The following is a 15,432-nucleotide window of genomic DNA, read 5'->3' as shown; positions in this document are numbered from 1 at the left end:
TTGGCTCGGAGCATCGAACTTCAATACTAAACAGGCGAAGCATTTCAAGGAGAAGTTTCAGGATCGCATCAAAAACGTACGGAAAAATACGGGCCGGCAACGTGGACCATGCCTTCGCATGCACTTCCGAAGGCATCGTTCGGCAAGCTTGAGGTATCAGGCGAAGGCGAGACTAAGGTGGGAACTATCGTGGAGGATAGGGCTGGGACCAGAGTCATGTCGCCTTCGATCTCCTCCCCTATCCATCCTATCCCTCTCATAATTATGCGAGGCGAGACGGTTGGCCTAACCGTCCGTTCCACCCTCGCAACCGCGTGGTTAAAGCCAATATTAAGGCCAGAAATGTGCCTGTTCAAGGCTCCGTTGGCCGACGAACGATATGTCCGTATCCTGACAAAGGCGCTGACATCCAGCAATGATACGATCAACTGGGATTCCTCTCTTGTACTTCCTAAATTGCACACGATAACTCGGGGACATCCAGTCCATGTGGAGATGGACCAGTCTAATACGCGGATACAGGCGCTCACCGCACACGTTGGCATCGTAGACCCTGCAGGGCAGGCTTCACTTTCGAGCGGTTGCGCGGTTACCGTGGAGCAATTGTCTCTGAATACGGCCAAGCTACACGTCGATCAATACCAGCATACCACCCCCTTCCCTCCCCCCGTTGATGCAATAAATGCCAAATTTCGCGTGGCACGGAAATTGAAGTATGTCGAGGTGAGTGTCGTAGGCACATTCCACGACCTGTGATTCACGTTAGAACAGGTGGATACGCCAATGACACTAACACTCCATGTCAAGGGGGGATCCGAATTGACAGGAAAATTCAGAACAGCCTTCGATTGTGGCGCACCAACGCTCTGGAACATGCACTGCTTGAGTTTGGGTCGTTGCCCTTCTTTCGGAGTCACAGAGTACCCAACTGGCTTGGAACGCACGTCCGATTTATGTTTTCGCAAATGGAGCTCGTGTCGCGTGAACAAACCACGTTTCCTGGGTCTACCACGCCTGATACGCTGATGAATTTGAAGGACTCCCTCTCCGTTTTGTTCGTTCTTGCCGCTGGATTGAGAGGACCGACTGAAGCCGAGTTTTCCTTATGAAACCCTGAAGAGATAGGATGCTACGCCACGATTCTCGCTACTGACATCCGACTCGATGTTAGCTCCCATACAGTCGTAGCTGATTCATGGATCATGCCGTAGTTGAATGATATTCAAAGGGAGAGATAGAAGAAACACTTTCCATCGAGACAGATCCCAACGAGTAAGAAGCATGGAGACATTTTCTTCCGCTGCCAATCGAGCGGTGCCGTACCCGGAAGCACAAGCGGGGTTCCGTTGCCTGTGTGCTCCAGGTGAAAGAGGATCAAGTACTCTTCGAAAGATTGTCAAGCAAAGAATTGGAAAACGCACAAAAAGAACTGCGTATCGACGTCAGCCGTGACAACACATTATTTCCATGTCTTTGTTATATTCCGTCGTATTGAAATCCGTCGTTTCGTTCCATACTCAGACTGTCGGTTCTTCTTTCTTTGCCACTTTTGCCTGTCAAATATAGTTATGTCCGCCAGCATACTGAAGCTAAATAGCGATGTCATTACACTTGCCGTGTGCCCCACTACTCCGAGTATTGCCTACACACCTCCCGAGGAAGAGTGAAATGTTTTGTGACTCGTATTTTGATCGCGAGAACTGCGCTCGGTGGTGGTCAACTCCAAATTTATTATGATGGTATCACGTCCACGCAACTATTTCAGACAAGTACGGCCTACAGAAAGGAATAGTAACTGCAGCATAGGACAATGAAACATGAAAAGGACCTCGTCAACGGTCACTACAACCTTGCAACCATCTCTAATAGCGGAACAGCCCTCCCTGAGATAGTGAGCATCCACTCCTCATCAAATCCGACCTTCCTCGTCAGGTCTCTCGCCACACTGAGCACATGTCTATCCTGCGCAAACGCCAGATAAGCTATTACCACTGCCATAATGTCAGCCATCCTTCCCCTCGGGGCGACGACCACCAATCTCGCGATGGAAAACCACCTGGGGAGAACTGGGATTTCATATTCGTTGAGGGGCATCGCGAGTGTTATCCAATCGCGTGCTGCGAGGAGCTGGCGAGGGGAGAGAAGCATGTACTTTTCAGTGGCTTGAGGGAGCGCAGGAACGGCAAGATGAAGTTTGCGCAATTCGCGACCAGACCAAGTCAATTCTTCCGACCAACTACCAGTGTTCACGCTTCCGCCGGCTCGGCTTGATCCTGGGGAAACCACAGTAATTTGTAGGATATGGGTGAAATGGTGGTTTGCGAAGGTGCGCAGGGCAGCGGCTTCGTCGGCGTTGTCTGCATAAGCGACGTACAAATCGTCTTCAACTAGATCCAGATGGCTCTTTTCGCTGGAGGACTGCCGTGGGACGAAAGGAGGGTTCGAGGGAATCTCTGACAGAGAAGAAGAGGCAGTACTATAGTGAGACTCCATATCCGAGTCCGAGTCCACCAACTCAAAGTCGTAGTCTTCTTCGTCAGACAACCACTCGGAAGCGACAGAGTTCGGAGTTGGCGGGAGAAGAGGGGTGTACTTTGTAATGAATTTTCGGTAAGCATTGGCATAGAGCGGACGCTCCTGGAGAGTGGTTCGAACGGTCAAGATGATCTTGCGGCGCTCCCGTAAGGACAGACCGTGTTGGGGGCAGGGTAACATGGTCAATTCACCAGGGGTCGACGACACGGCGGGATGCATCTTAGGTCGTGAGTAGAATATCGTTAATTGAGTTCACTTCCAAACGGTGTTTTTGCGTCTTCCGTCAAGGAGGAGCAAGCGGTTGTGTATGAGAGTGAAATGAAACTAGTACGAGACTTAAGGATGTCGAGTCGCAGACCCGACAAGGAGAAGAATTAAAAGGATGAAGGCAATGATGAGGGAAAGGAGGGAGATGCTGACCTCTATATGTATTGTAGAAGGGAATGGGTCCGCCACCTTGCCACGAAGTGGAACACGGTGGAAAGTGGTCAATGACTTTCAACGATGACCCATTTGGCGGTCATCTCCACGCCAGCCCGTTACCAAAGCCACTGGCGGAGGAGTGGTATCCGATAATTGTCACAGTGTGGAAAGGTGGATAACAATGGTTCTCGTAGACAACGGCTTTGACTTAAAAGTGTCTCAATCAGCCTTTCACATCAATATCAATGAGACGTGTCACTGAACTCACCGTGTCATTGTCCACGTCCAGGCCCCTAATAGTGCGTGCGTCCCAATCCGAAATTTAGGCCTGCAGCGCACCGCTGTCAATGTTCAGCTTGCCTTGCGAACATATCTTAATCTTCATTTCTGTCGAATAACGCTACGTCGTGCGCGTCTAGGAATGGTCATTGCAAGATGAATAGTGCCACCATTGGTACTGCAAGAACGACCTGGATCGTTCAATCTCGTAGCATCAATAATGCACGCCACTACCTCCCACCCCCACTTTTAATTCCTTGAGTCACCGCAGAGAATCGTACTCCGTACCCTCCGTGGGAGTCGGGGAGAATCGACAGTTTGCACTGCCACCGGCCATAGCACTCCTCCTCACCACATACATACATCATTGGGCATGGTCAGACCACAGTTTAAAACCTGAATGAGACATCGAACTAACTCATTATCAGGCAACAGGTGCCTACCGGCTTCTCACAGGACATCCGCACGACGATAGTGTGTGCTCCCTGACCCTCTCTGACCGTCAAGGCCGGCGAGTAGGGGACGGATACACAATCAAAACACCTCACGGCGGTACACTCACAGTCTACTCTTCTTCCCCTCTCACCGACGAATCCACCAGTACTTACACATACTCTTATGCCTACGGTCCAACTGGTGTTTCCGGCCTCTTCAGCAACCGATATGCTGCAGGCTGTGCGATATTCGCCTCCGTAGGAGGCCTCTCATTCGGATACGATCAGGGCGTGATAGCGAATGTACTCGTCATGAAAGATTTTGTTTCAAGGTGGCCTGTTGGACCATGGGAGAAGGGCATCATGAGTGAGTGTGCATGTGCTCCTAGTGGAGACATCCCATCTTTTGTCTCGTGCGTGAACGAATGCGTTGACGCGGTGTGTGGCGTTATCTTCATCTTTCTTCTCAGCTGCTGTGCTTGAGCTCGGCGCACTTTTCGGAGCACTTCTGGCGGGTGTGTCGGCGGATAAATTCTCAAGAAGACGTTCTATATTCCTTGCTTCCCGTAGGTCCCGCCTCACCACCTTGCCCGTAAGTCGTGAGCAATAACCCATACGAAACGCCACCCAGTGGTCTTCTGCTTAGGGTCAGGTTTTCAAGCAGGTGCACAGTCCCTCAATCACCTCATCCTCGGCCGCGCCATCGGTGGCGTAGGTGTCGGCGCCTTAAGGTAAGTTATGCACATGAGTCACATATTTATCCCCGATTCCGACACCTGAACACGCACCCGGAACGTTAGTATGCTATCCCCGCTCTACATCGCTGAAATAAGTTCTCCCGAACTCCGCGGTTCTCTTATGGCTCTGGAGCAGCTCGCTATTGTGCTTGGCGTTGTATTTGGCTTTTGGTTCGGCTTTCTTACACGAAATGGTATGTGCCTTGGACGCTGTCCTAGACCGCATGTGAATTCCGCATTATACATTGTGCAGTGCAAGGTTCGGCCTCCTGGCGCATTCCCCTTGCATTGCAGTTCTTGCCAGGCATTTCCCTCTGCCTAGGGTGCTTCCTTCTCCCACCCTCCCCGCGCTTCTTAGTTCTCAAAGGAAGGCTGGACGATGCTATGCAGTCACTTTCTAGGCTTAGATTACGTACGGCCGCGGAGGCCCCGTATGATCCGTTACTCCAGGTGAGGTTCTCTGAGCTTTGCCCTGGCGACTCTGACGCCGAAGCTTGGCCGTGGACTTACTATATTTAGCTGGAGTTCTTAGAGATGCAGGTGGACGTTGCCCTCGAAACGCAGTGCTTGGGTACGAATGACAGAGAAGGGTTTGTGAACAGCTGGAAAAGGCTCTTCCACCGGGAGTACTTCGATCGGACGCTTTTGGGGATCATGATCATGTTCTTTCAGCGTACGTCATCCACATGCCTAGACGGTATTTGTGGGCCCGTCACCACCTACTCTTCGCAGAATGGAGCGGGATTAATGCTTTACTTTACTACGGCCCAACGCTGGTCAGAAGTATCGGTCTCGAGGGTGATTTAGTGTCGTTGCTTGTGTCAGGCGGTATCGGGATCGTGCAATTCCTGGCCGTGATACCTGCAATTCTATACCTGGATAGGTTGGGTGAGGTTTCTTTTTTCCCTGTCTTCTTTGCTTTTGGGACATTGAGGGCTGATATAATCGAATATCCGCAACACATCCGCTGTGCGATGTTCCTTACCATCTTGTACATACTCTCCTTGGTGGTGACGGATGAGCGCAGGTCGTAAGCCTTTGCTGAGAGGTGCGTGTTTTCTTCCCTGAGTGGTCGTACGTATTGTTAAATTTATCATGACATTCTGAGCAGGTGGCAGCGCGCTAATGACCTTGTCTCATATCGTTATCGCTATACTCGTGCGTCGTTCCTGTGTCTTGCTTCCTGCTTAGCTATTAACGGAATGTGCTTTGATGGGTGGCGATAGATCTATCATTACGAAGGGAACTGGCCTGCGCATTCGTCTGCTGCGTGGGTGGCTGTTATGTACGGTCCTAGCCTTCTTCGTATTCCCCGCCGCCGCTGGCCCTGAACGACTTCTCCGCGTCATAGATGCATATACACCTTCACGGCAGCGTACGGAGTGAGCTTTGGCCCCATCGGTTGGGTACTCCCGAGTGAGGTGTTCCCACTTTCAATGAGGAGCAAGGGCGTGTCGCTGGCCACGGCCTCGAACTGGGTTAATAACTGTGGGTATTTTCATGATGGAGACTATATTTTGTGTCCGAGCATTGATGTGCTTTCGACATTTTTGACGCCAACGCTGACTTTCGTTATCTCGACCTGGCCAAATGACATTCGTAATTGACGCGTTACGGCAGTTCTGATCGGACTTATCACTCCGCCAATGATTCAGTCATCTGCCGCGTACGTTATCGGCGTCTCTCTTTTTCCACTCGACTTTTTCACCCCAAAGCTAATATTCCGTACTTATGCCGTGACTGACTTCGGTTGCCCCAACGACGCGAAACACGCGACCACAGAACAACCTTTCTTCTCTTCGGAACAGCATGTTTTGCGGCACACTTTTGGAGCACGTACCTCGTCCCCGAAACTGCAGGCATCTCGCTCGAGGAAATGGATGCCGTGTTTGGAACGACGGCAGGAAAAGATGATGGAAGGGTGAAAGTAGAAGTGAGTACCTCTTGTCTTTTTTTCTTTGGTCTCGGCTCTGGCGCGAGTATTCGCGAGAGAATACCAAGGGTCGAGTACACCAAACTTTTTCGATAGGGAAACTTGGAGCTTATGGGGATCATGCTTCTCAGCTCGAACAGGACTTCGGCATACACAATCTCGTTAGGGGTCTCGTGAACAGGTCCGACTAAGTTCTTGACTAACTATCCTTGTCGCAACCGAGCTCGGCAAGGACTCCCCTCGATGGTCCACCTGACCTTTCACTCGCGGCCGTTAGTATGTATGGACAAAGTTTGGTTCGCTTTACTAGCGTGATCAACCCATCCCGCATCGACCTAAACGCGAGTTAGGATGAATAGACGGAAAGAGCAGAGGAGCGAGGCAGATGTAGATCCACACGTACTCGGTGCTAGCCATACATATTTCATATCTTGATTGATCGATGTCAATGAGTAGCTTCAAGATCATCGTGCCATCAGCGTCGCCAGATGCCTTTCCAACGACTATGATTTTGGGGTATCTACTATGGCGAAGGCGGAATAAGGTCAACTGTACCGTAGGAAGAGAAATTAGGTAGTACAACACAATACTGGCACCGTACAGTTTCCTGAGCAAGAGAGGGAGCGGAGAAAAGATATGGAAGAGAGCGACTGCTTACGATATCAATCAAATAAATAAATAAAAAAGAGCGACAGGAACCCAAGACGGGTAATTAGTATACCGAGACTATTTTGGCGGACGCAGCCCCAAACCCCCAGGAGTAACAAATAAACCACAAACTACACCGTAGACTTTACTCTCTTGCGCCCCGTTAACGTAGAGTATGCACTCGAAATCTTGCGGAGAGTTTTACCAGGTGATTTTGGTGTACCGGGCATGTGTAGATAATCCACCGCATCAGACATGGCAAATCGAGGCGGAGGTAGGGGAGGCGCCGAAGGGGGAGATGTATAGTAACCAGAAGTAGGGAACGTAGGGATAGGAATGGGCATCGTGTGCACGTGTGTCGTACTCATGTTCATGTTGGTTGCTCCGACGATCGCGTTCGCCACGTGAGGAGGTAAAGGAACTGGATTAGATATCGCAGGGCGCTGTTTCTTAGACTTTCTACCTCCTGGCCCCTGAGAGTGCGACCTAGAAGACCCAGAGGACGAAGGTGAATGGGATGGTGACGGCGGCGGAGACGGCATTTGTGTGTGAATCCGTGATTGGGGATGAATTTTCTTCCGGTTCACATCCCGCGAAGCTGACGTGGTGCGATCCCGCCTCTCCTTCTTCTCTCGATCACGCGAAACGGGAAAGTAGTGGACCGACTCGTTCGGGTTTGAGTGGAGTATCCTCGCTTCCGAGGCCGCAAGAACGTCGGGACGGTCCCCTTTGCCCGCCATCAACCCGTTGGCCGTCGGTGATAATGACACCGGGGATGGCACAGATGACGTTAACACAAGGTCAATATGATGTGCTTCATACGCGGAATGAGCGAGTTTAAGGGGCTATTAATATTAAGAAATAAAACATCCCAGTCAGTTGAAAGCCGCGGAAGATGGAGAAGGGGGGGCACGAGGGAAAAGGAAATTGAACCCAGAAAACCAAGTTCTTGGGAACAGAAGCATCCGACCGATCCCAAAAGAGTGATCGAGAAACTCACCATTTTTTCTCATGACGAAGCGGTAACGGGGCGGCATCCACAACCTTTTTCTTCGGCACCGTGTCCAGACTCATCATTTCCTCACTGTCCGCTGAAGACAGTGAGGATGACAACGGCGCTGCGGGCACCGATGGTACGGTGGTCTGTACTGGTGGCGGACGTATCACCGGTTTTGATTGTGGTGGCAGCAGACGGGGAGACAGAGGGACGCAAACATCCCGACATCCCTTCCTGGTGCTCTTCTTGATCGTGTCCATCCGTTTCTCTTCCACTGCATCGACGTTTACGCCCATATCCACGATGTCAACGTCCAGCTCAGCAGCTTCTTGCTGATGATACCAGTCTTGGTCATCCTGCACAGCAGTGGCCCAACAAATGTCTGAGAAGCAATCTGTCGGTGAACGAAGGAGTTGCTCATCCAAGGCGTCGAGACAACTGGTATCGAAACCGGCGTCGCGCAGTGCACTATCGATTGCGATGAAGGAAGGGGATATCGGTGACTGGGGTGCGGAGAGCTTGTCCGTGCGATCGACAAGGTTTTCTTCCATATTTCCATCGCACCGGTAAGGCGCAACGGATGGCTTATCAGCTGGTACACCGGGACCCCCACTCCTCCAAATGCCCTCCAGTGGGGAAGGTCGTGGGCGTGGATTGGGCCGAAATTCGTCACCCATGACGCAGAATGCGTTGAGCTGTTATCATTTCGTTAGTATGCAGCGACTTCGATAAGGTAAGTGCGAAGGCGAGAGACGGGCGTACCGGAGAGTCGAGAACGAGGTCATCTATACCGGGAATAGATTTTGGCATGAAGGTATATGTACGTGCGTACTTATCGCGAGGAGTACATCTATCGACGGAGAACTTCGTCTCGGCCAGTTCATCGCTCCTACAGCTTGGACGTTAGAGAAGGAGAGGGGAGGGAAAGGGCTGTCCCTGAACGGTGCAGGCGAATTTAATATACGCACCGAAGACCCGAATTGACGGGTGTCCGAGACGAGTCTCCAAGGTGGTGTGGGAGCACTGGCCGTAAAGTTGACGGCATGATAAGGGATGGCTGCCTGTGTCACCGAAATAAAGCGTAATAACCGCCGCGTCTTCCTAACCCACAAACGTGCTCGGTAATAAGTCCCGGTCTAATACGCTTAGGCCAATCAGACAGAGAGAACCACTCAGGTCATAATCATAAATGGCAAACGTGAACATACTTACATAATCTCACTGTGTCACCAAGAAGTGCTCACCTGTCGCTACTGAGAACACTCCTCGTGCCTTTCGTCGACCCTGAAACAATTAAATACATTTCAGAGAAGCAGCAACGATAGAAAAGCTTCTTGCGTTGCCTGTTTCAATGGCTGCAAGCCTACTGTGACAGCAAGGAGCGGCAAACTTTGTCTCTTGCAATAGTCCGGAATTATGCTGAACCTCCTAGATAATTGCAAATTTACATTGCAGTGGGACTCACCTGAGGCTTTGTATGAGATCTGAAAACCGATCAGTGCCATTGAGTCACTGATCTTGTTGCATCTGATCCAAGATGACCACCAACGAGCACCGAGAGACGGGATTTGGCCCTACTACTACATAATAATACGGAAGGAACCACCCACGAAATGCATTCTACGGTTCCGTTGTTACCCTGAATGAAGAGAACACCGAGAACCGGTCGCTAACTGTCAAAAGTCGTTCACCGTAGCGGTCACGCTCCACTCGTGGGTAGGCGGAGTCTGCAGGCAACAAGCCTTGGCTCAATGCGTCCCCCGGCACATACCCCGAACTCTGTCTCTTGTCCGGTCCCTTTTCCTATCCTTCGTAACTACTCTGTTCTTGAATCCATTATGATTCAAGATAGCGGCGCAAGGAACTTACTATAACAAGCCCACGTATTGGACCCGAATAGTTACCACGACGGAAAAAGAAAGTATTGCCATCGGAATATGGACAAGGGCCGGGCTCGGAACGATCTCAAGTTCTTATTGGAATTGAATCTGTGTTTGGTCTGTGTGCTAATAGTCGCAACTTACTTGCAACTTACTGTATCAAGTCGCGGCGGGGCTGCACTCGCACCTTACAACCGGTAGCTGGAGACACTGCCTATGCCAGCATATCATGCGTGGAGGGCACCACAATCATATTGGATCACATGCGTAAACTAGGAAATGGGATAATAGGTATGTAGAAATGCCGACATACGTGTACCAGAATGTGTATAATAATGATAAAAACAAGTTTGCAATGCAGCCGCAACCTTACCGGCCTTCAAAAAACGTAGGTTGCAATGTTCCCGGACCGACTCTGCACAGCAGGTGGCCAATACTTTCCACCGCAAAGATTATCCCGTCATCTACAACTAAGGTCAACAAGGTTAGAGTAGGCAATGGGGGCCGAATCACACGCCGACATGGCCCTACCAAGAATCGCAGCCAATTGGCATACACAGCATCCATTCGGCGGGCGTCAGACCCGCCGCAGATAGGCTGTGTCGTTCCGTATGTCAACGTATGGCAACCAGGTCGCCGAGCACAAATTGCGATAGACTTGAACACTGCAATGGTACGGCAGTCATGAAACAGAATCCGAGTCGAGGGCGCACAAGGCATGTCTTGTTCCAATTAACACCATTTAGTTACTGTGATCAGTAACTGGTTGTACTACAGAGGTTAAGTTTGCAATGTGGCACATCAATCAATGATCCTGAACGTTGAATTTTGATTTTGCCATGCCATCCATGATCGGTGTCGTGGGCAACCCGCCGCCTGTTTCACGTCCACGTATAGACAGTGGGATGTCAGGTGGTCGTGATCTAGTCACCAGGAAAGTCGGAAATTCGGACACCCTTGTGAGTGTGTAAGGCGGCCGCCTAGTTGGATCACTTCTGTGGATATTGAAACTTCTCCGTTGCCGTGTCGATTTGATGTTGTTGGACCCAGTGCGGTGTTGGGCATCACTTGCTCCCAAGAGGCTACAATATCTAGGGAATACAAAACATACCTGACCTATCTTTCTTGTCGGTGAACCTTACCGAAATCTGTTCCCCATGACACCCATCAGTGGCTCCCGAAACTGTGGACATGAATTGCCATGTGTCCGGACTGCGCACCCTTAACAAACAATGTGAGAACCTCTCCCCTCATTGGAGGCCACCTACTGAACGGTAAGTTGTGCTCATAACATCATTGTTATCTTCAGCGGATCACGAATTGGACGAGTGGCGTTGTTTATGGTAGGGAATTTCAGGCCCTGCGTTCTGCGTAGTTAAGGTTACACAGAATCATTTAATCACCTGCCGTATGGTAGTCGACCATGATGATATCCGTGGTGTTCGCCGGCGGATCATCTGTCTTTCCTACGTGCACAAAATCGTCCGCTTCAAACTAGAATACAGTTTGAAGTGTTCCGGTAAGGGGAATGTCATGTCGTACCGCAAAACCATCCTCGACAATGGGTAATAGCTTTCTTGTGTCTGAACCAGGTTGTAGGTTCTTCCATTAGTATGACATCAACTCTTCCTTTTGTCAGCTCCAGGAGGTAGTCGCTTACTTGACCGAATGACGCTCCACAGGCTACCGCACCGTGCAAACAACATTCGGCTGGACAAGTTGGAAACTATGTATCTCGCAGGAATGCACGAGGCATCATCAATGAAGATATCGTGAAAACGAAAAGTACGATGCAAATTCCTGTGTAGAGGAATGTTCGAATGGGAGATCTGTTGGATCGATGGACAGGTGTTAGCCAATTTTCACTAGGACTGAAACCTTGTAATAGGGAGGGCCCGCATTTGCGATTGCGTTCCGTAACACGACTGTAAAGTGGAAGTTGTCACAACACGGGATTCCGTTCGGTAGGATCAATACATGCACATTCCGGGGACAGAGGTGATGTCCTGCACGGAACAGATGTTTCATCCTACAACAAGGGAGAAAGTTTGTAGAAACTGGCTTATCTTGAACGTTGTCGAGTCATTTACGATAATGCACCTCCCTATTTTCTCCGAGATGATATGATTGCGCCCCCACGCAAATAGGCGTTGCTTTGTGGTAGTTGCGGCGGCCTGTCGCAAGGAGCAGTAGTATCACAGATAAGAGCTATGAAGTTTCCTTGTTCGATGGAAACGAGCGTACGAGGGCACATTCCTGATTGGCAAACCCTCAAGGGAATACCAGGTAATTGACGTTCTTCGAGCTGTCCGCTTGAGCTGTTTTCGCAAAGGGGCCAAGTCGAACGAAATTCCATGCGCGTGAATGGGTGAAAAAGCAATAGATCAAGCCCCCCATCGATTCCAACAGTTCCGCAACTATCGGAGCCAGGAAAATCGTGGACGATGTCAGTGAAGGAACCAATAGTATGATTCTATTCCTTCAAGTTTATCGTATCCGACTCGCGATGCCATCTGAAGCTCAACTCAAGAGTGGGTGTTCCGCAATAGACGGAACTCACGGTGAAGTGTATACATATACCATTGCTGGTTGGGTAGCTTGATTTTCCATTGGTTTTATTCTGGTTTTGGGCTTTGTGGTGGCTTAACGACTCTGTCCTGTTGGACTTGGCGGAGAACAGCTCGCAAGCGCAATGTTACAATACCAGAAATTTTGTAGTAGCGCAAAAAGCTCTCAGCTAGTACGAGAAGTCCAAGGACCCGCAAGTACAATGGTCATTCCGTACTTCTCGACACAGTTCGCCCAGTACACAGCAGCAATGCAAAAACGTGTGCTCCTCGAACGAGTGGACACGCGTTCGCGGGCGAGGTCCAGTTAAATCAGTGTACAACCGATAAGTATCCACTGTTCGGTTGTGAGCTCGAACCCGTAAGTCAGCATGGAGATACAAACCTGTATTGTACCCAAAGGTTGGACGACAGCGAGGATTCTACAACCGTCCATTGTCACATGCGAGCAAGAGATTGTCTCCGCAAGAGAAGTTATATGCAGCGCATGTAATGTATCGGACAGGAAGGAGATCGCTAATGCATAAGCTAAAGAACTGAGGAAGAAAAAAAGGGAAGGGCAATGTCACAAAGACGTAAGGTAATAACGTAGGTCAAAGCGGTGAAAAGTAGAACTTTGGTAACGCGTTTGAAATGAAGACAAGAAGAATTTACAATGAAAAGGAAAAGAGAGTTGATGTGCACAACCAATAGCCCCAATGTTACTTACACGTCGACAGCGTACCACTTCACAACTGCGTCGCCGGTTGCGCGGACACACATGAGTCGAAGGGTAGAAAGTGAAATGAGGTAGTACGTTGTGCCGGCAAGGAACCCGAAACCTTCATCCTCATCCCGACTGGAGGCCAACAACACCTTCCTTTCTATACTTTCGGCAGTTTGGGATCTCGTGATGGTCGATATGTGCACGAGGAGCGAGAGGAGGGACCAGAACAGTGAGAGACAGACGTATATGCACAAGGATGGCGACAGATAGAAAGACAGACATGAGACAGACTGGGGTATCACGATTCGATCAAAACAACGTCCAAGAGACAGAGAGGCAGACCAGAGAGACTTCTAGAAGAGCAATTGATCCACGCCAGGAACGCGAGACGATACAACAGGGCGGAGCGAACGAGTTGGACGGTCGGTCGAGACCACGGAGAAGCAAGGATCAGCACATTCCGAAAGGCGGAAAATTCGTCAGGTTTGGTTGCCAGTCTTCATCAGCATCATTCAGTTACTGCCATTCACACTTTCGTGCTCAGCATCGCTAGGCGCAACTCCGTTTTCCTCTGGCTGTTCACCATCAGCCGCATCCTCGGCTCCTTCTGCCTCTTCAGTATCTCCACCCCCACTGTGCGCCGCAGCAGCAGTATTCCCGCTTGCTGACCGCCGCGAACCACCACCATGAGGACCTGATCGCGGTGGGTTTGCACACCGATCTTTGCCATGGGCGATGCGCAAGTTTGCGTAGTCGGGTTTGTTCTTAATTCCGTCGATCGCTTTGATCGCATTCGAGATGTTAGTGAAGTTGACGAATGCACAGTTCCTTTAGGGCGACGTCCATTAATATCCGTTCCATGATACAAATTCAACTGAAAACGCGTACTTCTCCTTGAGGAAATTGACAAGTTCGATCTCGCCATACTCTCCAAAGTCACGCTTAAGCTTCTCCTCGCTGAAGACTTCGAAGTCCTCGATGTTGCCTATGTACACATTCCGCGTCGCACCAGAGTGGACTGCAAGTGCAAGTGACGGGGGAAGTGGACCCGAATTCTTGCCCCACCCGATCTTGAGCCGCCGGTTGTTCAGCGTCAGTCCTTGGTAGGATGACACCTGGAAGAACGTAAACGCGGCTGCAGGGTCCACAAATGTCACGAACTACAAGACGCAGTCGTCAGTCAAGTCGATGCAATAAAAGGTGAGGCGTTCTCACCGCAATGTGCTTATCCTGCATATATCTCACGCTCTGTAACACGCCTCCACGAATCGCATTACACAAATCCTCCGTCGCAGTCTCGGGATGAATATTCCCCAAATACACCGTTCTGTTCATTCCCTGCATGCCCATTCCAGCAGCGCCGGCAGCAGCAAAGTTCATACCATCCGGAGCAAACGCAGCGTAAGGCGAGAACGAGCCACCGAATGGACTGGCTCCAAATGGGTTTGCCCCAGTACCGGGAGAGAGCGTGGCCGATTGCGCCACGAGAGATTGGGCTGCCGGGCCTGTGCGGCCTGTGCTGCGGCTTGCTGGGATTTAGGAACATAAGCGCAGCGGTCTTTGCCATAGTTGATACGCTTCCCCGCCCAAGCAGGTTCGGTTGGAAGAGTATTGACAACCTGCCACAACCACTTGAGCAACCTCACCACGAGGGAGGATGTTTCCACGCACCTTGGTAGCGATAGCGATGCTCAGGAAGTGAACAAACCCGATGTTCTTGTCCGGACAATCTTGACTTGATCGATGAGGCCAAACCGGCTCAAATCATCCCTGAGCTGTTCTTCCGTCATTTCCTCATCCAAGCCACCAAGATAAACGTTCCTGCTTGCGTTGCTCTGCTGAATTGCAAGTTGGACTTGAGCGCTGACGGGAGATGGTTTTCCCCAGCCGATTTTAAGCTCTTGTCCATGAAGAGAGAGCTTCTTGATCGTCGCATCCGCGTGGAAGGCTGCAGCAGTGGCAGCATCAAGGAAAGAAAGGAATACACAAGACTTTTCTGGCAGAACGCGGATGGACTCGAGTGGGCCAAAGTGCACCAGATTTAAAAGTTCGTCAACAGAGGCCGTCGCAGGTAAATTTCCGACGTAAACAGTTCGTCCATGAGAGCGTTAGGGGTGCCCGAGAGAGCCGCAGAGAGAGCAGCGGGTGAGTAAGCCCCGGGGGTCGGTGGGATGTTGACGTTAAGTGACGGGAGACGTGGCTGTTGAGAGAAATTCTGCGAGGACCTTCAAAGTCGAGTTCTAGCACATTTGATGTACACTTACTTGTCCGAAGTTTCCTGATTGACTCGGAA

General features: G+C 50.5%; 5 protein-coding genes across 5 annotated transcripts; 2 read left to right on the top strand and 3 right to left on the bottom strand.

Moving 5' to 3' along the window:
* Positions 1 to 108: 108 nt before the first annotated feature.
* Positions 109 to 1,026, top strand: F5J12DRAFT_782562 (uncharacterized protein; the record flags this gene model as incomplete). Its single annotated transcript, XM_051742736.1, has 2 exons — positions 109 to 723; positions 772 to 1,026. 2 exons carry the CDS (start codon positions 109 to 111, stop codon positions 1,024 to 1,026), a joined length of 870 nt encoding a protein of 289 aa, XP_051600100.1.
* Positions 1,027 to 1,772: 746 nt separating this feature from the next.
* F5J12DRAFT_78883 (uncharacterized protein) lies at positions 1,773 to 3,122 on the bottom strand. The gene is made up of 2 exons (XM_051743743.1): positions 2,956 to 3,122; positions 1,773 to 2,870 (listed from the first exon to the last, which is right to left on the bottom strand). The coding sequence occupies exon 2, from the start codon at positions 2,752 to 2,754 to the stop codon at positions 1,843 to 1,845; it is 912 nt and encodes a 303-aa protein (XP_051600099.1). The 5' UTR covers positions 2,755 to 2,870; positions 2,956 to 3,122; the 3' UTR covers positions 1,773 to 1,842.
* A 442-nt stretch (positions 3,123 to 3,564) lies between these two features.
* On the top strand, positions 3,565 to 6,826 carry F5J12DRAFT_78815 (uncharacterized protein). Its single transcript, XM_051743721.1, has 15 exons — positions 3,565 to 3,613; positions 3,666 to 4,038; positions 4,142 to 4,237; positions 4,303 to 4,402; positions 4,472 to 4,602; positions 4,662 to 4,858; positions 4,928 to 5,081; positions 5,141 to 5,296; positions 5,436 to 5,456; positions 5,520 to 5,566; positions 5,635 to 5,693; positions 5,760 to 5,896; positions 6,029 to 6,074; positions 6,191 to 6,341; positions 6,473 to 6,826. The coding sequence occupies exons 1-15, from the start codon at positions 3,611 to 3,613 to the stop codon at positions 6,530 to 6,532; spliced, it is 1,731 nt and encodes a 576-aa protein (XP_051600098.1). The 5' UTR covers positions 3,565 to 3,610; the 3' UTR covers positions 6,533 to 6,826.
* A 294-nt stretch (positions 6,827 to 7,120) lies between these two features.
* Positions 7,121 to 9,031, bottom strand: F5J12DRAFT_892390 (uncharacterized protein; the record flags this gene model as incomplete). The annotated part of the gene is made up of 4 exons (XM_051747570.1): positions 7,121 to 7,834; positions 8,034 to 8,681; positions 8,749 to 8,875; positions 8,955 to 9,031. The coding sequence occupies 4 exons, from the start codon at positions 9,029 to 9,031 to the stop codon at positions 7,121 to 7,123; spliced, it is 1,566 nt and encodes a 521-aa protein (XP_051600097.1).
* Positions 9,032 to 13,651: 4,620 nt separating this feature from the next.
* Positions 13,652 to 15,048, bottom strand: F5J12DRAFT_912867 (uncharacterized protein; the record flags this gene model as incomplete). Its single annotated transcript, XM_051749076.1, has 6 exons — positions 13,652 to 13,967; positions 14,028 to 14,299; positions 14,355 to 14,568; positions 14,625 to 14,758; positions 14,811 to 14,874; positions 14,957 to 15,048. 6 exons carry the CDS (start codon positions 15,046 to 15,048, stop codon positions 13,652 to 13,654), a joined length of 1,092 nt encoding a protein of 363 aa, XP_051600096.1.
* Positions 15,049 to 15,432: the final 384 nt, after the last annotated feature.

The sequence above is a fragment of the Pisolithus orientalis genome, assembly GCF_024613125.1.
Source record: "Pisolithus orientalis strain OTSU chromosome Unknown F5J12scaffold_13, whole genome shotgun sequence".
Taxonomy (NCBI): Eukaryota; Fungi; Basidiomycota; class Agaricomycetes; order Boletales; family Pisolithaceae; genus Pisolithus; species Pisolithus orientalis.
Note: the sequence above shows the minus strand (reverse complement) of the source record. Positions and strands in the feature narration are given on the sequence as shown.